General features: G+C 39.3%; 1 protein-coding gene across 4 annotated transcripts in view; it reads right to left on the reverse strand.

Moving 5' to 3' along the window:
• Positions 1-24464, reverse strand: part of SENP2 (SUMO specific peptidase 2) — a 54880-nt gene that overhangs the window by 29352 nt on the left and 1064 nt on the right. The window contains exons 2-8 of one of the 4 annotated variants that reach the window (XM_066240856.1): positions 23246-23301; positions 14842-14975; positions 14361-14427; positions 12164-12254; positions 3554-3722; positions 1847-1935; positions 497-591 (exon numbers count right to left, since the gene is read on the reverse strand). In XM_066240856.1, the coding sequence (XP_066096953.1) occupies positions 497-591; positions 1847-1935; positions 3554-3722; positions 12164-12254; positions 14361-14427; positions 14842-14975; positions 23246-23301 (701 nt within the window). The remainder of the gene's footprint in view (positions 1-496; positions 592-1846; positions 1936-3553; positions 3723-12163; positions 12255-14360; positions 14428-14841; positions 14976-23245; positions 23302-24464) is intronic. The other 3 variants (XM_066240857.1, XM_066240860.1, XM_066240859.1) reach the window with 3 other exon arrangements.

The following is a 24464-nucleotide window of genomic DNA, read 5'->3' on the forward strand; positions in this document are numbered from 1 at the left end:
TTTTTCTTTTGGTATTTTTTCGAAGTTAGAAGCGGGGAGGCAGTCAGACTGACTCCCGCATGCGCCCAGTAAGCTATCATTTAATGTCATTTAGTGGACAGCAAATGGATAAAGACAAGGAAATTAATATAAAAAATTAATTTTAGGTTCACAAAATGAATATGAAGCGATAAAATATCCCCCTGTTTTTGTAAGCAGGAATTAGGGGATATTTCAAAATGAGTATGAGCTAGAAAATATCCCCTAATTTTTGTGAGCAGTGTAATATATATATAGAAACTAATAATAATAATCAAGAGATATTTTATAAATCTGCTTCATCTTAAAATAACTTTTTTACTAAACAAGTGATACTGGATAAACCAGTGAGTGCTCTGGGGTCTGATAAAGCTTTAAGGTTTAGTGCACCATCTTTCATAATTATGTCATTTTTCAATTCCATATGCACATGAACCAAGTTTAGTATTTTAAGACAGGGCTAAATCTGGGAACTCACATTGTTTCGGAACAAACTGAGTTGTTCTGACTCCATGACTTTGCTCTTCCACCAAGCCTTTGGTCTTCAATGTATCCATGTGATATTTTTGAGAACTTAGAAACACAAACAATGAAAATGTTCATATACAAAAGGAAAATCTACCATAAATAGTCATTATCCATCTTTGACAAGATTCTCCAAATAAGAGTTATTGATGACCCTGAATCATCCAATTATGAGAAAGGATGAAACACCACACCATCTGGGCCTAGGATAAAAGGAGTCTAGTCCTAAGTCTAGTATTTCAACCAAGTTACTAACCTCCAGCTATTCTACTTATAAGATTGCATGTCCCAATCCCCAGTACCACCTTGACTGAAAAACTCAGGTTGAAAGATGGAAAATTTTCTACAGTTGAAATGGATCCTAAAACAACCCATTAAAAAAGCAGGAATATAAAAAGCAAAATAGGTTGAGGATTTTGCTGACATGACAAAACAAATAATAGTTCAGGAAGAATACTGCTGCTTTCAACAGTGGCTAGTCAAAATGGAGAAAATATTAACATTCTCACTGATTACATTAAGAGAATTAAAATTTTAAAAGTTCACAACCAAAGTTAAAATTCCCAAATATCCTTTTGTCATTTCTGCACTCAATAAGCTAGATAGTCTTGTGACTTTTTCACCTTCAACTTGCTGTCACATAATTTCTGGGACATCCCTTTGTGTATTCTCACTTGTTAAATTATCAAGTGTCCCTCAAACCTGAGCTCACATATTTTTTGTCCCCTTTTTACAAGCAAATATAAGGCCAGACATCAACTTTTGCTGCCATTCTCATCTATTTGTTCATATCGGTAAAAGTATTTAATAACAAGGAGTTTTATAAAAATAATTTATGACCTGGGTGGCTTTAATCATGTCTCTAAAATTGAGGACTTCCAATTGTGCTTAGCACAATTGATACCTCAGAAACTATGTGTATATAGGGAAGAGAGGAGAATAAGGGAGGGAGAAACAAGCAGGAGAGAAGAGGGGAGAAGGTAGGCAGGCAGAGAGAGAGATTGTGGGAAATGTGTATGTTGGGGAAGCTGAAAAAACTCTCTTCTTCCTGATTTTAACCAGGGATTCCACTTTCCATATCACAGTTTCAAGTAAGAATACACCTGAACAAAGGATTCTAAAGGTAACAGAAAATTCTATTTTGTAAAAGCATTATTCTATATAATCCATTACTAGATATAATTTGTTCAGACAAATCACAGGGCTAGTTCTCTCAATGTTAATCTCTTTTCCCACAAAACCTCTTTTACCAATTCCCTCTCTAAAAATAAGGAAAAAGTGTCTGGTAAAGCATCATCTTTACCTATGATGAGTTGAAGTTACAGAAGAAACACCTTCTTTAAGTCGCTCTAATAACCTTTGGTACTTCTCTCTTTCCTCTTTTTGAACACCCTAAATAAAAGAAAGAATGTTGGATAATTTCCAGCACATTAAACATAATTAAATCATAAGTAAAGACTTAATAGGTCATAGGATGTGTTTTGTCACAACAGTACTTTTTCAATTTCTTTAATTTAATTACCAACATTTTAAATTGGAAAAAAATAAACCCAAAAAATTTGACCTCTTTTGAAAAACTGAATCAAGAATCTAGAGCTAGGTAGGGGCTATTTCCTTTAGATAGGCCATTCACTTCAGCCCACTTCATTCATTCAAATTATCTCCTAGACCTTAATGGCACCTGAATTCTGACAGCGGAACTGGGTTAACCACAAAACAACTCAGCAGAAATAATCCACTGGCATGTTCAGAATATTCAGCTTCCAAAATAGAATTGGTTGTGCCAAAGTCACCAATGACATTGTATGGCCAGATTCAACAGATACTTTTTCAGTCTTTTCATTACTTGACCTCTCTCTTCAGCCTTTCACCCTGATGACCTTGCCTTGCCTTCCTGGACAATACACTCTCCTGATTTCTTTCTATCTTCTCAGTCTCCACTGCAGATTATCTCTTCTGCCTGCCCAAATGCCAATGGTCCTGCCCATTACCTCTTCTCATACTACATTCTCTACCTGAATGTCTCAGCAACCAGGATTTACATAATATTAATATGCAGAAGATTCAGAAATGTGTCTTTAACCCTGCCTTCTCAACACTCTACGGGCCAGGTCACTTCGCATGTTTCAAAGGCACTTTAAACAATGTCCAAAGCTGAAGTCATTAACTTTCCCCTAAACATCCAAAGAATCTTGGTCAGTGGCACGTATTTATCCACAATTGAAATCTGGGACTTCATGCTCTACCTGCTAACTTTATATCACACTTAACCAATGACTATGTCCTCGCTAATATTACCTCTTGCTATTTCTAGAATTTATCCTGTGTATATGTGCTCAGTCTCATCTGATTTCTCTTCTGAGAGGTACCGCAGCCTACTTTATAATTCTAGAGGACAGGGACCATGCATTCAAATTGCTGACAACAGGAACCCAAACAAGTATTTCTAAGATGAGCAAAACTAAGTGGCTCAGAAAAACCATGTAGCAATAGGTGATGGTCCTGGAGGATGCCAGATACAGGAGTAATTCTAAATGCTCCTGGAATAAGAGAAGACTTCGAGAGGGAAGTGAAGAGAAGAGAAGCTGGTTGCTGAATACACATGCTAAGTGTCCTGAAAAGGGAAGGAAAGAGCAGAGATGCACACCATTTAACTTCTCTACTTACAGTTACTACAGCTTACAAAAGAAACAAGTTTGAACAATTCAGGCACCCAAAAAGAATCTATAATCTTATCTTTTCCTAACATGACTTCTTTTGCTTTCTTATAGTGGAAATACTCTGAAATTGACTAAGTTACATATGTAGAGAATATCTCTAGGATGCATACAAGTATCAGAGTCAAACAGGGTAGTAGGAAAGGTACGGAGGTGAGACTGAGTTTATCGTCAGTATACAGTACACCCTTTTATACCTTTTGAATTTTGTACCAGAGTATATATATTACTTATCCTACCCCACCCCCAAATTCATAAAATAGTTTCAGGAGAGATCGGGCTGAAGGGCTCACCTCCTCCACAGTACAATGGGGACGCCTCAAACCCCTGCCACTCTCTTCAGTGACCATCTCCACTGTAATCTGCTCCTGAGGCTTCCACGTGAAGGAACTCTCTGGATTGCCTCTGCTATGGCGGCGGCCACTTGGTCTTCTGCTATAGCCTTGTAAGTTCAAAGTAAAACTGAGAGACAGAAAAGGTTTTTAATTTATCGTCAAACTGCTTAAATTGGAGGAAGCTTCAGACCATTCTATGATCAGGCTCCCCAGATTAAACTTGCTCCTAGCAAATCTGACAACTAGCATTCACAAAAGTTAGATCTATCACTAGAGCAGAGGGTACCCCAGAATTTCACTATGAAATGTTTATTTCCAGTCACCAGGGTTGCCACATGAAAGCCTCTTATCAAATTTCTCAAGCACAACTTTTAAACCCCACCTCTGGAACTAGTGCCCCTACCACACACTTCTCCTCTCATACTGCACTTTTCTTTTTTTTTTTTTTTTTTGTATTTTTCTGAAGTTGGAAATGGGGAGAGACAGACTGACTCCCGCATGCACCTGACCGGGATCCACCCGGCACGCCCACCAGGGGCAACGCTCTGCCCACCAGGGGGCGATGCTCTGCCCCTCCGGGGGGGGGGGGGGTCGCTCTGCCGCGACCAGAGCCACTTTAGCGCCTGGGGCAGAGGCCAAGGAGCCATCCCCAGCGCCCGGGCCATCTTTGCTCCAATGGAGCCTCGGCTGCGGGAGGGGAAGAGAGAGACAGACAGGAAGGAGAGGGGGAGGGGTGGAGAAGCAGATGGGCGCTTCTCCTGTGTGCCCTGGCCGGGAATCAAACCCGGGACTTCTGCACGCCAGGCCAACGCTCCACCGCTGAGCCAACCGGCCAGGCCCATACTGCACTTTTCCTGACTCACGTAGCATCACTGGGATAAATTACCGTGACTGTTGTTTTTTGTTTTGTTTTTTTTTTGAAAAAAACAATTATTTTTTTTAATTTTACTTATTCATTTTTAGAGAGGAGAGAGAGAGGGAGAGAGAGGAGAGACAGAGAGAGAAGGGGGAGGAGCTGGAAGCATCAACTCCCATATGTGCCTTGACCAGGCAAGCCTAGGGTTTCGAACCGGCGACCTTAGCATTTCCAGGTCGACGCTTTATCCACTGCGCCACCACAGGTCAGGCTACCGTGACTGTTTAACATCTAATCCAGTGGTTCTGAAACTTTCTGAAGTCAGGGCATATTTAAAATCCTACAAATAATTGTAGGCGCACTATATACAAATTTCTGAGAAATATGTTATAATAATTAAGTCAGCCCTGGCCGGTTGGCTCAGCGGTAGAGCGTCGGCCTAGCGTGCGGAGGACCCGGGTTCGATTCCCGGCCAGGGCACACAGGAGAAGCGCCCATTTGCTTCTCCACCCCTCCGCCGTGCTTTCCTCTCTGTCTCTCTCTTCCCCTCCCACAGCCAAGGCTCCATTGGAGCAAAGATGGCCCGGGTGCTGGGGATGGCTCTGTGGCCTCTGCCCCAGGCGCTAGAGTGGCTCTGGTCGCAACATGGCGACGCCCAGGATGGGCAGAGCATCGCCCCCTGGTGGGCAGAGCGTCGCCCCCGGTGGGCGTGCCGGGTGGATCCCAGTCGGGCGCATGCGGGAGTCTGTCTGACTGTCTCTCCCTGTTTCCAGCTTCAGAAAAATGAAAAAGAAAAAAAAAAAAAGAAAAAAAAAATAATAATAATAATTAAGTCAAATATTAAAGAAAAAATATAAAGTCCAAGCGTGCTTTTATGGTAATTAAAATAAATGACAAAATTACATTTATTTTGACATTATAAAATGTTTTTATGTTTTGAGTTATGCTTTTTAGAATTCATAGAAAAGAGAAGTTAAAAAGTAAAAAAACAACAAAAAAGTTATCTTTTTATATATCTAGATACATTCTTAGTAAGATTTAGTAAATTCGGCAGGTCCTGGTGCAAATGTGTTAAGTTTTTTCATTCTTGTGTTTATGAGAAACATAAGCCTGATGTGTCCTAGCGATTTCTTCAATGTTTGGGCATATATTTGAAAGGCAAACTCTCATTTCCTTGTCAATACATTGAAGAATTCCTCTCTTTTTACTCTTAATTGTGTTGAGTGCAGAAAACCCCCACCACACATATCATTCTTAACTTTACACCAAACAAAGGATAGAAGAAACTTGCCTCCAGTCTTTCTGGGGAACATGGGGGGTAGTGTAAACAATCCAGCACCACAGCTTAACAGCCTTTTGCAACCTAATCAGGTAAGTGAGATGGGGGGTTGGGCAGACTGTCAGCTTACAGCCAATTCCCCACACCTGTCCCCCCAAAATCTAAACTCCAAAAACCCTGTTGGTTTTCTTTGGTCTCCAACAGTCACATGTTTCTCTGGAATACCATAGGGTGCATCTGGAAATCTTCTTGGATGCACCAGTGCACCCTGGTGCACACTTTGAGAACCACTGGTCTAATCCCACACCAAACTTTAAATTCCATGAAGAGAGAAGATTACATCCTTTTATCGCTGTAACCTAAAACATGATCTAAACTGAAAAGCGCTCAATATCTGCTGAATGTTGAATTAATATAAATTAATAAGTTCTCAAGAAATGAAAGCCAGAAAGCCCCAACCTAGTCATTGTTGCTGGTGAAAGAGCAACAATAGCTGGTTCGATTTCTAGGCAGGGCACAATACAGGAGCAGTTCGATGTTTCTGTCTCTCAAAAATAAAAAATAAAAAAAATAAAAAAGAGCAACAATATTGGGACAAAATACAAAATGACACCATACCCTTCTTCTTTTTTTTTTTAAATTTTATTTATTCATTTTTAGAGAGGAGAGAGAAAGGGAGAGAGAGAAACAGAGAGAGAGAAGGGGGGAGGAGCTGGAAGCATCAACTCCCATATGTGCCTTGACCAGGCAAGCCCAGGGTTTTTGAACCGGTAACCTCAGCATTTCCAGGTCGACGCTTTATCCACTGTACCACCACAGGTCAGGCCACACCATACCATTCCCTTCTTGATGTGATGTTTTAAAAAGGATACACCATGTATATAATATTTTTACAAAATTTTACTAAGACACAAATAAACATCATGACAAAATTAAAAAACATTGCACAGAAGAAATTTATATGGAGTGCGGCAAAAGTAGGTTTACTGTTATGAGTATACAAAACAGTTTATTTTTATATTATTATTTAATTATTGCATTATTTTCCATAGGAACAAATGCAAACCTACTTTTGCCCCACCCTGTACTCTTTTAAAATAGCCATTATTAAAGACAAAGAAAGTCAGAGGAGTTGTTTCAGATTAAAGGAGGTCAATAAGACAAACATGAAATGCAACACATGATCCTAAACTGAACTGTGGACCAGAAAAAATAACCCCTATTATATGGGTAAATTTTTAAAAGATTACATAATAGTATTATATTAAATTTTCTGATTTTTGTAATCTATGATTATGTAAATAAATGTACTCATTCTTAAGAAATAAATACAAACACACTCAAGTACTTATAATTAAAAGGGCATGAGTCTAAGATTCTGAAATGGTTCAGAAAAAAAATATTATGTATTTATGAAAGAAAACGACAAAGGCACTGGCAAAATGGTAACAATTGGTCAATCTGAGTCAGATGAAGACAAAATACATGAAACAAAAACTGACATAACTGTCTGAAGACATAAACAAGTCCACAATTATGGTAGGAAACATCAACACACTCCCTGCTTATCAACCAAAAAAGTAGACAAGAGCCTTGGCCGGTTGGCTCAGTGGTAGAGCATCGGCTCCACATGTGGAAGTCCCGGTTCACTTCTCAGACAGGGCACACAGAAGAAGCGCCCATCTGCTTCTCCACCCTTCCCCCTCTCCTTCCTCTCTATCTCTTTCTTCCCCTCCTGCAGCCAAGGCTCAGTTAAAGCAAAGTTGGCCCAGGCTCTGAGGATGGCTACATGGCCTCCGCCTCATGGCTCCAGCTGCAAAGGAGCAACACCCCAGATGGGCAGAGCACCTCCCTAGTGGGCATGCCGGGTGGATCCCAGCTGGGCACATGTGGGAGTCTGTCTCTGCCTCCTCTCCTCTCACTGAATAAAAATAAAAAAAATTCTTCACAGAATTTTTTCCTATTTTGAATCCAATGCAGGAGTTCACATTGCATTTAGTTGTCATGTATCTTTAGTCTCCTTTAAACTGACATGGTTTGCCCTGGCCGGTTGGCTCAGCGGTGGAGCGTCGGCCTGGCGTGCGGGGGACCCGGGTTTGATTCCCGGCCAGGGCACATAGGGGAAGTGCCCATTTGTTTCTCCATCCCTACCCCCTCCTTCCTCTCTGTCTCTCTCTTCCCCTCCCGCAGCCAAGGCTCCATTGGAGCAAGGATGGCCCGGGCGCTGGGGATGGCTCCTTGGCCTCTGCCCCAGGTGCTAGAGTGGCTCTGGTCGCGACAGAGCGACGCCCCGGAGGGGCAGAGCATCGCCCCCTGGTGGGCAGAGCATTGCCCCTGGTGGGCTTGCCGGGTGGATCCCGGTCGGGCGCATGCGGGAGTCTGTCTGACTGTCTCTCCCCGTTTCCAGCTTCAGGGAAAAAAAAAAAAAAAAAAAATTAAACTGACATGGTTTTTCAGCCTTTCTTGGTAATAAAGAATACAGGCCTTAACCAATTTTCTCATTTTCAGATTCAGATTACTGGTTTTCACAGGAATACAAATTAACCGATGATGTCCTTCTCAGCGCGATACATCGAGGCCATGATGTCTGTCTTACTGTGGGTAGCTTTACAGGTTTTTTTTGGTTAAAATGCTGTCACGCAGCTTTCTTTACCCTGAAGTTATTATTTTTCCCTTTGCAATTAATAGTAATTTGTGGGGAGACAGTTTGAGTTTATGTAAATATTCCACATCTCTTCAAACTTTTCTTTACTAGTTTCAACTCAATTGATTCCTGTATGCATCAATTTTTATAATGATAATTACAAAATGGTGATTTTCTAATCCTAGCATTCCTCTACACTTACTAGGTGGCATACTACTATAAAGATCTTCCCCTTCCAAAATATATATTTATTACTATATCATCTGTACTCCCATCTTTATTCCTTTTGATGCTTAAATTGTCCCTAATCTGGCCAGTGAAAGCCCCTACAAGTTTCCTTCTCTGGTGTGTTGACCATGTCTCCTATTTCTGAGCACTCCTTTAATTTCTGGCACAAGAAGTTCCAAACTCATTTTGTACTTTCCTTCCTGGCTCGACAATCAACCATTTACCCAACTCCAGAGAGCCAGTTTTTACTTAGTGTCTCATTCTTAAAATATGAATGGATAGCCAAGGATTATCCGGTATTTGAATAAAAACTCTAATATGAAAGATAAGACCTGAGGAATCCAATGAACAATGTGAACTAAAAAATGGAATAGAGGCAGAGGCGGGATCAAAGGGACCAGTGGAAAAGCAGACAGAGGGAAAGGGGATGAGAGGATGCGATCAGAGAAGGGAAAGAGATTGGTGAAATTATCTTTATTATATGCGGCTTAAGTGTCTGTCGCCGATAGCTTATTGGTTGCTTGCGTAACTGTACTAGCCAATGGGGTGAAGTTGCCACGGCTGAACGCAAATTGAGCTGGTCAGGGGGAAGGTGAACATTTGTTTGCATTGGCAATCATCTGTTTTACATAAAAACTACATCTTAATGTAATTTCTTTTAAGAAAGCCTCCTAGAAAATACAGCACTGAAGAGGAGAGAAAAGGAGCTAAAGATGCACAAAAACGGCTTTCTCGACAAAAAGAAACCACTGAGCAGAGAAAGACAAGGCTTGCTTCAGTTGCAGAGCAAATGCGTAAAGTTTTACTTGGAGGTGACTTTAGACAATGTCTATCAGTACTGCCTCATGCTCCACAAGCCGCAATAATACAAAATAGCATAAAATTTGCAAAATCATGGGATTTATTTAAGAAACTCCCACTGACAATGAACATGAGGTCAAATGATCCCGAATATAGTGAGTGCTTTTAAAACTTGGAAATGGAACTCTTTCTGATGATAATGGATTGAGTGAAGACATTGTCGAGATTCTTTTGTCAATGATATGCAAAGAGAGTTTAGTGGATCGGGTTTTTGGTAATAAAATCCAGCCTGGAAACATCAGTGAAATTAGTGAAAGGGCAATATTGTGTCCTAAAAATTCTGATGTAGACAAACTAAATGATGTCTTAAATATCATAGAAGGGAACGACACAACATATTTAAGTGTTGATTCCGTTGTAGCTGATAATAAAGCGAGTGCCATCAACTTTCCAACGGAATTTTTAAATAGTCTGTCGCCTTCTGGCATGCCACCTCACAAATTGAGGTTAAAGATTGGAGCAATTATTATGCTGTTAAGAAATCTTGGCCCTGGCTGATTGGCTCAGCGGTAGAGCGTCGGCCTGGCGTGAGGGGGACCCGGGTTCAAGTCCCGGCCAGGGCACATAGGAGAAGTGCCCATTTGCTTCTCCACCCCTCCCCTCCTCCTTCCTCTCTGTCTCTCTCTTCCCCTCCCGCAGCTAAGGCTCCATTGGAGCAAAGATGGCCCAGGCGCTGGGGATGGCTCCTTGACCTCTGCCCCAGGCGCTAGAGTGGCTCTGGTCACGGCAGAGCGACCCCCCAGAGGGGCAGAGTATTGCCCCCTGATGGGCAGAGATTCGCCCCTGGTGGGCGTGCCGGGTGGATCCCGGTCGGGCGCATGCGGGAGTCTGTCTGACTGTCTCTTCCCATTTCCAGCTTCAGAAAAATACAAAAAAAAAAAAGAAAGAAATCTTAACATCAGAAGGGGTCTTTGCAATGGTACAAGACTAGAGGTTCTCCAATTGAAAAATAATGTCATAATAGGTAAGTCTTTGACTGGCTCCTCTAAAGGTGAAATACATGTCATTCCAAGACTTGATTTGGCTCCATCTCAAACAGGGTTGCCGTTTCAATTGAGACGTAGACAATTTCCTGTAAAACTTGCCTTTGCTATGACCATCAATAAGTCTCAGGGCCAAACGCTTAAGCGTGTTGGCATTTTTTTACCTGAGCCTGCATTTGGACACGGTCAACTTTATGTTGCCTGTTCAAGAGTTCGTGAAAGAACGGACGTAAAATTAAAAATAATTGATGGTCCTCTGCAAGAAGAATTTAAAAATAATGGAAAGATCTACACAAGAAATGTTGTGTACAAAGAGATCTTTGACATGTGAATTAACATTTTATTATTTAAATCACCTTTATTTATTGAGCTAGCGGTGGCTCTTAAGACATGTACCACCAGTGGTTTCCTTCATTGCACTCTACTTTAAGCAATTAAGCAAGTAGAAGAGGGAAACCCCGTGGGGCACTAAGCAAAGGGGTGTCCTCGCCGCCTGCCCTGGGTAATTCAGTTTGAATTAGCAGACACCTTTGCACAAATCATTTTAATTACAATTTATAATATCTAGAACAGCGGTCATTTCGTATAACCGCTGGGTTTTCTAGTATATACATAACACAGCTTTATAGAGCAGAAAAGCAAATCCTGGAGAGAAACGGGGAATGCCTAGGGGAGAGGGGCAGCAAGGGAGATGTTGAGGGGAACATGGGGGAGAGGGGAATGTATTCGATGGGACACTTGAATCTGTGTAAACACAATAAATTTAAATCAATAAAAAATAAAAATTAAAAAAAAAGATAAGACTAAAAATAAACCACTGCATCCTTACAATAAAAACAAGAGGTCTAGCCTGACCTGTGGTGGCACAGTGGATAAAGCGTCGACCTAGAAATGCTGAGGTCGCCGGTTCGAAACCCTGGGCTTGCCTGGTCAAGGCACATATGGGAGTTATGCTTCCAGCTCCTCCCCACATTCTCTGTCTCTCCTCTCTCTCTCCCTTCCTCTCTCCTATCTAAAATGAATAAATAAAATAAAATAAATAAAATAAATAAAAACAAGAGGTCTAGAGAAAGAAAACCAAGTAGGGAGGAAGAGGACACTTATTACAACTTAGAAACTATGAAGTGCCCCCACCTCTCAAAATAAGTAAAAGATTGTTTGTAAAAGGGCAAAGACAACAACAAAAAGATAATAATATATAGGAAAATTAGAGCAATCCAAAAGGTCTGATATCCAAGCAGTAGAAATTCTAGAAAGTGATAACATAAAAAGGAGAAAAAAATTAAAATAAATAAGAACAGTTTAGTGTATGAAAATTTGTCAGGCTAGACACATTATTTCTACATTTTTCTGCATGCATATGATACTTTTTAAAAAGCTTAGACGTCGCCTGACCAGGCAGTGGTGCAGTGGATAGAGCATTGGACTGGGACGCAGAGGACCCAGGTTCGAGACCCCGAGGTTGCCAGCTTGAGCGCGGGTTCATCTCGTTTGAGCAAGGTTTACCAGCTTGAGCCCAAGGTGGCTGGCTTGAACAAGGGGTCACTCAGTCTGCTGTAGCTCCCCAGTCAAGGCACATGTGAGAAAGCAAACTACTACCTCATTGTACTTATTTAACAAGATAACACAGTTGAGTAAAAGTAAGAATGACTAGCCAGAGTGAGCACCTAATAAGTGCTAAGTTTCCTTTTAAAGAAAGGCAAAGTTTAACACTCACCCAAGGGAAGGCAGGACTCTGCGAGGCTGATCTCGAGTCACTGTCACTCTGATCTTTGGATAGTCACTTATTCCATTTGGAGATTTATTACCTATGTTAAAAATGCATTTGTAATTGTAAGAAAATAAATAAATAAAACGCCTGTGAACAGTCTGCATTTGAAAAGAAATTGCAATCAGTTGACATTGTAGAACTGTATCTTATTTTTTCAAATTCTATTACTATATAACAGAGGTCCAGTACAAGCTTTGTAAAGCTAAAGGAAAAGCAATAGTGCTTAGGTTGTCTTTGATCTCAGATAAGCAATAACAATTCATGTACAAATTTTTCTAGTTTTACTTGCTGGGACCTATAAGAAGCACAAAGAACTCAAAGATTACAAACTCCCTATAATCTAATCAAATAAGTGCATGTTTCAGATTTATTCTTCCCAAGAAAACAGAAGTATTTTTAAGTAAAAACCTATATGTTACTACATTTCAGTAGAAGCTTCTAACACTTGTGAGATGGTTACTATTCTTCAAAACATAGTAGCCCAATTTTCATCAACCACATTTTCTGCTGGAGCTACAGGGGCTTGGAGCCCCTGAGGACTCCAAAATCCAACTAAAAAAAAACTGAAAGTTTTTTCCTAAGTCAGTAGCAGCAAAACCTAAATTCATTTGTTTGCAAACCTGACTTGGAACTGATGCTCAATCCCTATGAGTTTTTTAAATATTCAATAAACACAATATATATAAAATAGGATAAATTCAGAATCCCCAAACACATTTCTAAGGGTTTCAGATTAAGAGTTTCTTCTTTCTATAAAGACACCTGACCTAGGCATAGCTGTGCTCCTCTGACCAGGCTCCACAAACCCACAGAAATATAGTGCTGGGACCTCAGGAACAACATATAAATCTACCCATTCCTTCCATATGTCCATTTTAATTGTAAAATTTTTTAAACTTATATATTCAAATATAAATAAACTATGAAATCTAATTTGTACTAACTTTTTAAATAAAATGAAAGTCTTCAAAGAAGTATCATCCTTGTCCCAGGTCCCTTGAAACCAGACTCTCAGACTTGCAAGTAACACATTTACTTTCCTTTTCTCTTCTCTACCACCAGAGGCACTTGACTTAAAGTTTCTTTGAGAAGCACTACTCTAAGGTTTTCATCATTTCTTTAGCTTCTTCCATTTTTTCCTTCTAAACCCACAACCTGTCTAAAAGCTCTTTTACCCATTTTTCTCAAACTTTAGAAACCCACCTGCCCGGCAGAGATCGCACCATTTTTAGGATGCTGACTTCCTCCGATCCCGCCCGCCCCCCACCCAGTACATAATTTCAGGGTTGAAATGATGGAGAGCAGGGGTCCTCAAACTACGGCCCCCTGAGGCCATTTATCCGGCCCCCACCCACTTCCGGAAGAGGCACCTCTTTCATTGGTGGTCAGTGAGAGGAGCACATTGACCATCTCATTAGCCAAAAGGAAGCCCATAGTTCCCATTGAAATACTGGTCAGTTTGTTGATTTAAATTTACTTGTTCTTTATTTTAAATATTGTTTTTGTTCCCGTTTTGTTTTTTTATTTTAAAATAAAATATGTGCAGTGTGCATAGGGATTTGTTCATAGTTTTTTTTATAGTCCGGCCCTCCAACGGTCTGAGGGACAGTGAACTGGCCCCCTGTGTAAAAAGTTTGGGGACCCCTGATGAGAAAAAGTTTTCCTAATCCATAAAACTATGAGAACTGGGAACGTAAGGTTGCTGGTCCCCAATCAGATGATGCCTCTCAAAGGCAGAGTTTTACTATTTTTGTTATTTTGTTATTAAAATTTTTATTATTTTGTTATTAAAGATTTTATAATTTTGCCATTAGTTTTGTTATTGTTATGAAATATTTTATCATTTTATTATTCCTGATAATTTAACACAGTGCCTGGCAAAGTAAGCTCTCAGGAAATGTTTGTGTCTTTTTCTGAATGAATGAAACTTGATTTAAGTCACATTAAGGACACTGATAATACAAATAGAAAACACAACAGTAAATTCAAAGACAATTCTGAAGAAAAACTAATTGCTTTTTTGAATGATAGAATGTCTGTGTTATCTCAACCCAAATCAGTGTTCTCCTTTCATATTCTCAAAACTCAGGAAAAAGAAGCAGGAGGAGGTAGGGGGAAGCAGAAATATTTCTGACCACCTCACCCAGTTTCAGCATGTTGTTCCAGGATCCGGAACCTGTCAGTTCACAAGATGAAGAGTTCGAAAATACCTTAAAATCAAATAGAATGACCTCTGTAGTATATAATTTTAGAATTTATAAGTAAGTTTTTAATATGAAAGAAAGTCACTTTACTAGTGATTAGCTAGCTCACAGAAGAGATCATCAATGAAACCAGAGATGTTAATTAGTATAAATACACAAAATGATATAAAAAAAACAACTACTTCAGGGTCTTCACACAATAATTATTTAGTAATAAGGCTCTTTATAAATATTTTTAAAATATGTAATTCCTTAACTTTTAATTTTTTGGCCCTTATATCAAAGCTAATAAAGACATGCACATTTCTGGAAAGAAGTCATCCTACATATTAATTCCTAAAATGAGAATATTTCCAAAATTTAATTGTAACGATTAAGTACAAATATCAGTAGCCCCAATGGAGCCTTATACCCACTGACCTCTTCGGAAGGGGCGGCATTCCGTGTTCCGTTGCACGCAGAAGTTACCATGGGCTTTGTGGTCGGCTGAAGTGGGAATCCGAACAAGCTGGCAGCATTGTACAGACTGGTTTTCACTTGGTGAATAATGCAATCTAGAAAGTGTAACATAGATTACATAGACATATAATTGTAGAGTAATAATCTTCTGGCAAAAAAAAGACAATCTTAAAAAAGGCCTCTCAATTTTTAATTCAAGTCCTATTTTTATCATTGAAATGAAAACGTATCTATAAAAAGATTTTTTTCTCCTACCTGCATAACTGGAATTCCAGCACTGTGATTTTTTTTTTAGTAAAATATCTAGGATGCTATAAAAGCATTTAAAATAATCACTTTAGGACTGATTCACACACAAAAAGAAGTCCTGAAATGAGACCTTTCAAGCAGTGTGCGCTCCCAAATATGTAAAAAGAAATCTATACCAAAGAGACAGGGGCATAACTTAACAACCTGGAGCTTACAGTCACTAGTATGGCAGAATCCTACAGGGAACACACCATTTACTCACTGGTTTGTCCTTACTTCCTGGGCAAGTAACAACATAGCTGTCCTAAAGACCTACTATGTGCCTATTGTATCTTGGCTCCGCCCAGGGTAGAAATCCGTGAAGAATAAGATATTCAATTCTTAAACATCTATAATAAAACAAGGCTATCCCTCTACTGGAGTAGATGTGTTGGAAGATCTCAGACTCATTTCTCCTTGCCATCAAACATAAAGATTACAAAATAAGTAAGTAAATAAACAAGGGGGAGGGGTCAGTTTTGGTATTTTCCCAACTTCCTCCTTTATCACTACCCCTTTCTTACTTCCTATACTGAGGATTTATTTTCTAAAATTGCCTTTCCATTTCCTAATTAAGGGTATTCTAAAGCAATAGTTTGAGAGAAAAAGATCATCACTTGAGCCACATTCTGCTTTAGAGAAAAATAGTCTGAAACTGAAATGGGTAGCTTTTAAGCAACAAGCTGTCTAACACATATAAAATACTTCCCAGAAAGGCAAGGAAATAGCTTCAACAGAAGGGAGGATACGATAGCTGGATAAAGCAGAATCCAATGTGAAGTGAAGTAATTTATAACTAGAGAATAGTCAAAAGAATCGAAGTTTGCAAATAAGCAGTTTCTCATTTTAGAAATTAGAAAAGTCCAGGTTATCCCTCTAATGTTGAGTTTTACCTGGGAGAAAAAGAGCTTTAGGGTTTGGTGCTTAACCTACAGATAGCCATCCAAACCCATAGAAGAGGTAATCATAACATAAATACTGGATACTAAAAAGTAATATAATATTTATATTCCTACAAATTGTTTCAAAATCTGAGTATGCCCAAGATTATGTCAAAATAGCTTATTGACTTAAAAAAAAAAATCTGCCTCATCTGCAAGTGAGGATAAGAACCACCTTACTTTCCTGAGAATAAACTAAGTAGATCTCTTAAAAATCTCTTTCTGCCAAAAAATCATGAGTCTGCGATTTTAAGGTTCTCCTTCTTTTATTTTTCCTTTTTGTTCTCTCAAAAGCAACCAATAGTTATACTGTCCGGTATAGTAGCCAGAAGCCACATGTAAGTTACCTAAATTTCAATTTAATTAAATTTAAAATGGAATTCAGTTCCTCAGTTCCACCAACCCCATTTCAAGTACTCAACAGCCATCATGGCAGACAGCTCTATTGGACAGCACTGCTATAAACCATGACACGCTCTGCCACTGTTACCTCTGCTGCTTATTGCTTCACCCTTGGCTCAGGTTTCCTTCTGTAGTTCCTATTCTGAAAATCTTAACACATATTTCATGGAAATCATGGAGGAAGAGAGCCTTAACACAAAAATCCACACACTGGATGATTGCCAGAATTATTTCAGGAAACTTCTATAATTACACTGTCCATGTTATTGTTGTGGGGGTTTTTTTACCACATATTTACATTTTTCTTTAAAATTGAGTCACCTTTTTTCTGCTACACAAATGTATTTGAAAGGTAATTTTTAAATTTTCAATTATATTTTACATTAATATTATCCTATATTTGTTTCAGATATATAGCATAGAGATTATAAAACCATGTACTTTACAGAGTAATCCCCCTATATTTCAAATATCCACCTGGCACCATACATAGATATTACAATATATATTCCCTTTTCTATAACTTACATCTTTGTGACTATTCTGTAACTACCAATTTGGACTTCCTAGGCCCTTCACTTTTTTCACCCAATCCCCCAACTTTCCTACCCTCTGCCAATTATTAGTCTGTTCTGAGTCTATTTCTATTTTGCTTGTTTATTTTGTTCTTTAGACTCCACATATACGTGAAATCATATGGTATTTGTCTTTGTCTCTGACTTAGCATAACAGCCACTAGGTCCATTCACGATGTCGCAAATGGTAAAATTTCGTTTTTTATGGCTGAATAGTATTCCATTGTGTAAATGTACCAGCACTTTTTCATCCACTTATCTATTGATGGGCATATGGATTGATTCCATATTTTGTTTATTGTGAATAATGCTGCAATGACCATGGGGTGCATATATTCTCTAAAACTAGTGTTTTCGGTTTCTTCAGACATTGAATGTAGAAATTTTATACTACTACATGAATGTAAATCAACATCATTTGCCTTATAAAGAAATACAGCCTGACCAGGCAGTGGTGCAGTGGATAAAGCAACGAACTGGGATGTGGAGGACCCAGGTTCAAGACCCCGAGGTCGCCAGCTTGAGCGCAAGCTCATCTGGTTTAAGCAAGGCTCACCAGCTTGAGCCCAAGGTCGCTGGCTCGAGCAAGGGGTCACTCGGTCTGCTGTAGCCTCCTGGTCAAGGCATATATGAGAAAGCAATCAGTGAACAACTAAGGAGCCACAACGAAGAATTGATGTTTCTCATCTCCCTTCCTGTCTGTCTGTCCCTGTCTGTCCTTCTCTCTCTCTCTGTCTCTCCCACAAGAAAAAAAAAAAAAAAAGAAATACAATCACAACAATAGTAAGTTTGGGCTAGGCCTATTAAGAAGGAGAGATTAGCATATACTGTTGAACCTTGAATAACACAGGTTTGAACTGTGCAGGTTCACTTATACACAGATTTTTTCAATACTATAAATGTATTTTCTCTTCATTATGATTTTAACATTTTTTTCCCTATAGCTTATTTAAATATAAGAGTATAGTATATAATATATATATATATTTTTTTTTTTTTAAGTGAGAGGAGGGGACACAGAGACAGACTCTGGCATGTGATCCCACCAGAATTCACCCAGCAAGCCCCCTATTGGCATGCTGTGCCCATCTAGGCCTTCTGCTCAGCAACTGAGCTTATTTTAGCATCTGAGGCAGAGGCTCAACATAAGCCATCCTCAGCTCCAGGGGCCAACTCACTCCAACCAATAGAGCCATGGCTGCCAGAGAGGAAAAGAGAGAAAAAGAACGAGAGGAAGAGAGAGAGAGAGAGAGAGAGAGAGAGAGGAGGGTGAAGGGGTGGAGAAGCAGATGGTCACTTCTCCTGTGTGTCCTGACCGGGAATCAAACCTGGGACATCCACATGCCAGGCTGACATGCTACCACTGAGCCAAATGGCCAGGGCCACATAATGTATATTTCAAAATATGTGTTAATTGACTATCAATAGGCTTCCACTTAACAAAAGGCAATTAGTAGTTAAATTTTGGGGAATTCATAAATTATACATAGATTTTTGACTTCATGGGAAGTCGATTTCTCTAATCCTCAGGTTGTTCAAAGTTCAACTGTCTTGCCTGACCTGTGGTGGTACAGTGGATAAAGCGTCGACCTGGAAATGCTGAGGTTGCCAGTTCGAAACCCTGGGATTGCCTGGTCAAGGCACATATGGGAGTTGATGCTTCCTGCTCCTCCCCCCTTCTCTCTCTCCCTCTCTGTCTCTCTCTCCTCTCTAAAAATAAATAAATAAAATTAAAAAAATAAAATAAAAATTATTAAAAAAAAAAGTACAACTGTCTTAGACAAGTATTAAAGACACACCAAACATTGAATCAAGATTTTCTGCTTAAAATAATAAGAAATTAAAAATAACTGAAAAGCCTTCCCAGCTTGCCGTTGTCGCGGCCATGGCGGCCGCCTCTCTCTCGGTGTGGCTGGCCTTGCAGCCGGGGGCCCGGACCCTGCGTACCTTCTCCACTGCGGTGTCTCCGACCATTCTATCCCAGAAACCAAATCCACGTGCAACAGAAAGAAAAACCAAATCTGAAAGGCCACCGAGAAGAAAGGCACTACCTCCTAGGACAGAGAAAATGGCTGTTGACCAGGACTGGCCTAGTGTTTACCCTGTTGCAGCACCATTTAAACCCTCTGTAGTACCTCTTCCTGTTCGAATGGGTTATCCAGTGAAAAGGGGGGTGCCGATGGCAAAGGAGGGAAATCTAGAACTTTTAAAGATCCCCAACTTTTTGCATTTGACTCCTGTAGCAATTAAAAAGCATGGTGAAGCTCTTAAAGTATACTTTTAGCCTGACCGGTGGTGGCGCAGTGGGAAGAGCGTTGACCTGGGATGCTGAGGACCCAGGTTCAAAACCCCAAGGTCACTGGCTTGACCACGGACTCATCCACTTGAGCACAGCCTTATCTAACAGTTCTAGCATGGGATCATGGGTATGATCCCATGGTCTCTGGCTTGAGTCCAGTGGTTACTGACTTGAAGCCTAAGGTTGCTGGCTTGAGCAAGGAGTCACTGGCTCAGCTGGAGTCCCTCACATCGAGACACATCTGAACAACATAGAAGCAGTCAATGAACAACTAAAGTGAAGCAACTATGAGTTGATGCTTCTCATCTCCCTTGCTGTCTCTGTCTCCTTCTCTCTCTCTTGCAAAAGAAAAAACAATTTTAAGTTGTTTTCAGTGAATTGTTAGACATTCTACAAAGTGCTATGAGTAATAAATAAAACCATAAATCATAATCCTTGCTGAAGTAGGTTAGGGGCTTAGCGTTGAATTATAGAAAGCACATAAAAAAATATTTCACAATGTTCCCAATAGATGCAAATCAGTATGATTTGAACTGACAATAGTGTAGAGGATGCCTAATAGCTGAATGGTCAATGGGGTCAGTAATGAGATATTTCGCAGGGAGGAGTTATCTTGAAGATGTTTAAAATTTTGAAGAAATTTGAAGTGATATATACATGTGATAACATCAAATAGAAGAGCTGGTGGCCCTGGCCGGTTGGCTCAGTGGTAGAGTGTTGTCCTGGCGTGCAGGAGTCCTGGGTTTGATTCCCGACCAGGGCACACAGGAGAAGCGCCCATCTGCTTCTCCACCCCTCCCCCTCTCCTTCCTCTCTGTCTCTCTCTTCCCCTCCCACAGCCAAGGCTCCATTGGAGCAAAAGTTGGCCCAGGCACTGAGGATGGCTCCATGGCCTCTGCCTCAGGTGCTCAAATGGCTCTGGTTGCAGCAGAGCGATGCCCCAGATGGGCAGAGCATCGCCCCCTGGTGGGCATGCTGGGTGGATCCCAGTCGGGCGCATGCAGGAGTCTGTCTGACTGCCTCCCTGTTTCCAACTTCAGAAAAATACAAAAAAACAGACAAAAAAAAAAAAGAAGAAGAGCTGGTAATGAAAGGTAATAGTCTCATGCTTCTTCTTTCCTGCTCTGGCTCCTCATTAATCATTATTTAGGTGTATAGTAACTTCCAGAGAGTTCATAGTATTTATATATGTTCTCTGTATATGTAATATTTAACACATATACACATATGCAGAGAGTATATATGTTATATATACTTTATATGTAGTATATATGTGTATGTATTTATGTGTGCGTGTATAAAGTAATCACTTGAATATGATTATATTTCTAGTTTTGGATTTATTGATTTTGAACAATAGTTATTGTTGACTCCTGGGTATAAACATAGATTTCACTCATTTATTCTGCTATTTTTCTTTCTCTCATGCATGGAACTAAGGGCAAAGAACACTTTTTATTTTTTAAATTTTATTTATTTTTAGAGAGAGAGGAGGGAGGGAAAAAAGAGAAGGAGAGAGAGAGAGAAGGAGGAGGAGAGGAAACATCAACTCCCATATGTGCCTTGACCAGCAAGCCTGGGGTTTTGAACCGGCAACCTCAGTATTCCAGGTCGACACTTTGTCCACTGCGCCACCACAAGTCATGTGCTTATGGTTTTGTGTATGTTTTCATCATATGTACGAATTCCAATTTAATTTCTGATCTCATTTGCATTGGACTACAGAATAAGCAAATTTGAATTGTTTTAGGTTCACAGTTAATAGAGATTGAATGTGTTTAATTTAAGAGTTAGTATCTTTGGTTCAAGTCTGAATTTCATGCTGATTTTAAGTTGACATATAAATACTTAATACACTTGATAAGGCTTTTCAGGAAAGAAAATGAAATTTAGGAACACTTTACAGGTAGCCTGATAATGCAGGAAAGAGAAATAGGATAGTGAACATGATTATGATGAAAGATTAGCTGTTGGGAGGAATCTTCCATTAAAAAGTGTCAGGAAAAAGAGATAAAGAGGTCTTGAAAAATAGAAATAATTGTCTTATTTTTGAAATAAAGGAAGAAAGAAAATTTAAAAAAAAATAATAACTGAAAAGGTTACACCTTTAGGATATAACATAATTCAAATGTTATTTAATACTATGACACTGTACCTCCTAAAATCACTTCCTGTCTGGTATCTACCCTATGCTTTGGGAAATACCCTCCTAATGAATTTGGATATTCCTGGCTTTCAATGTCTTCCATAATTTGACATCTCTCTCATCAACCTTTCCCCTAAGTTCTAGTCACTAATTCCTGAATTAAACAACTTTCCAATACTATTCCCTCTACCTAGAGTCTTTCCTTCCTATTGCTCTCTTCTGATATCCTATCCATCCTTCAAGACCCATTTCACATACTAGTTCCTTCATCAAATAGTCACTGAAATTAACCAGTTGAAAATCAAACAGTATTTTGTTACTATCTTATTTCAATTTTTCACATCCTCACTAACAATGATATTAATGTGCTTATCTTATATCCCCCACTATATAATTATACATCCTTACAACTGCAATTTTTTTTTTTTTACAGGGACAGAGAGAGAGTCAGAGAGAGGCATAGATAGGGACACAGGAACGGATAGAGATGAGAAGCATCAATCATCAGTTTTTCGTTATGACACCTTAGTTGTTCATTGATTGCTTTCTCGTATGTGCCTTGACCGCGGGCCTTCAGCAGACCGAGTAACCCCTTGCTCGAGCCAGCGACCTTGGGTCCAACCTGGCTTTTTGCTCAAGCCAGATGAGCCCGCGCTCAAGCTGGCGACCTCGGGGTCTTGAACCTGGGTCCTCCGTATCCCAGTCTGACACTCTATCCACTGCGCCAGTCAGGCACAACTGTAAAATTTTTAAAAGTAAGAGATCCTGTCTTACTCATTCATATATTTCCTATAGAACCTACTTAGCAGTAAGACATGCTCAATAAGTACTCATTAGATTTAAATGAAATCTTTAGATATGTCCATTCTTAACTGCCACCTCTGGAGGTAGACCCGAATTCACACGCATTTTTGAGAAAGAGGAAAATATTATTATAGTATTCCACTGTGCCTTTTCCCTTTACTCTAATTTTATTCTCTTCTATTAAATGATGTCTAGCCCTTCAGATTATAGGGAAGTAAACAATTTGGGGCAACACATTTAGATTGGTTCACTCAGTTACCTGAATCAGATGACTCAGTTTGAAGTACTTTTTATAATGTTTTCTCCTCAAAAAACATTTTTTTTTTACAGAGACAGAGAGAGAGTCAGAGAGAGGGGTACACAGGGACAAACAGACAGGAACGGAGAGAAATGAGAAGCACCAATCATCAGTTTTTCGTTGTGACCTCTTAGTTGTTCATTGATTGCTTTCTCATATGTGCCTTGACCGTGGGGCTACAGCAGACCGAGTAACCCCTTGCTCGAGTCAGCAACCTTGGGTTCAAGCTGGAGAGCTTTGCTCAAACCAGATGAGCCCGTGCTCAAGCTGGCGACCTCAGGGTCTCGAACCTGGGTCCTCTACATACTAGTCCAACATTGTATCCACTGCGCCACCACCTGGTCAGGCTGGTTCTTTATAGGAAGATTTAAGAATTTTAAAACATATGTTGAAAGAAAAAAAGCTTAGAAAAATTTTTATTACAGCTACAGGCTTATCTTCTAGAAAGATATTTATTTCTCTGGTAACAGTGGTTACCTCCATAAAAGATACAGTAACTGAATAGAAAAGGGAAAGAGACTTACTTTTCACTGCATATACTTTTTTTGAACTTTGTTACATGCTCATAGTTTTCCTATTAAAATACTAATTTTTAAAATTAATATTCAATACCTAATCTTGGTCTTTTGGCTGGTATTTCATCAGTGTCCACTGTAGAAAACAGAGTGCTGGAAAAAGAGAAAAGAGAGAAAAAAATATATATATGCACATAAATATTTATAAATGTGTGCACATATCCATTTCTGTAAGTAATCTTAAGTGTTTATACAACATACCTCCGTCCATCCACTTTATCATAAAATGAGATCAAACTGATGTTTTAAAAGAAAATGCTACTCGATTGTAGGACTTAACATTATGATTTCAACTATTTGAGAGAGACCCAAAACTCCCTACAATATAGTAATCTGTAATATGGTTAAAGTACAAACTTGAAACTGGCCAAAAATCACTTAGCTACTAAATGAACATAGGTAAGAGCCTAGGACTAGTTGTTTCCTTCTTCTCTCCAGAAATAACTTAAAAACTAATTTCCTTTTGAAAGATGACACTCTCATCCCTCAAAGTCATTTTCTACTTCAAGTAGCAGACAATATAAGCCTTGAAAGAGAGTTCAACCAGAAAAGCTGTTATATTTAACTGTTTATACCTAAACTATGTTAAAGATTCATGGTATACTACTGATCTTTCTAAAGATATCATGACTGATCATATTTACAAAAAAATAGAATAAATCCCAAGTGCATACCATTCAGTTCATTATCTTAAACATCCCAGCAAGACCTCCTGGATTCATTTTGAATGAAAATGACTTGCATTGAGAAGAGTAATTTTAGATTAAGGATGTGAGGTTTTCACCTCCGAACCATTGTTTCTCTGACTAGCAGGGATTCATTGCAAAGAGAGGACAGGGGAGAGGAAATTAATATTCCCTTATGAATGAATATGTACCAAGTACCTATTATGCACCAACTTCTGCACAAAGCCTGCTGAGTAAAATAAACAAATAGTACACTATCCATATATATTAAGTATCATTCTAGGCACGTTACAAAATATTCTCAAATGATCCTTATATCAACCCTACAGAAAAGTAGAAAGGAAGAATAAGTTGAAATAAGGCAGGCCCCCTTTAGAAAACATGCTGGAATTTAGCCAACAGTTTGTTTCATCAATGACCTGCATTCTAACATTCGTGTATTAATCATCTTGTTCTATCAAACTCCAAGAAATCCCCCTTCAATGATCTTGCTTAATAAAAAAAATAAAAACATCACTTGATCACTAAAAGCGAGGGTTTAGGGGTGTATAGAATTGGTATGATATTTTA

The sequence above is a fragment of the Saccopteryx bilineata genome, chromosome 8 (assembly GCF_036850765.1).
Source record: "Saccopteryx bilineata isolate mSacBil1 chromosome 8, mSacBil1_pri_phased_curated, whole genome shotgun sequence".
Taxonomy (NCBI): domain Eukaryota; kingdom Metazoa; phylum Chordata; class Mammalia; order Chiroptera; family Emballonuridae; genus Saccopteryx; species Saccopteryx bilineata.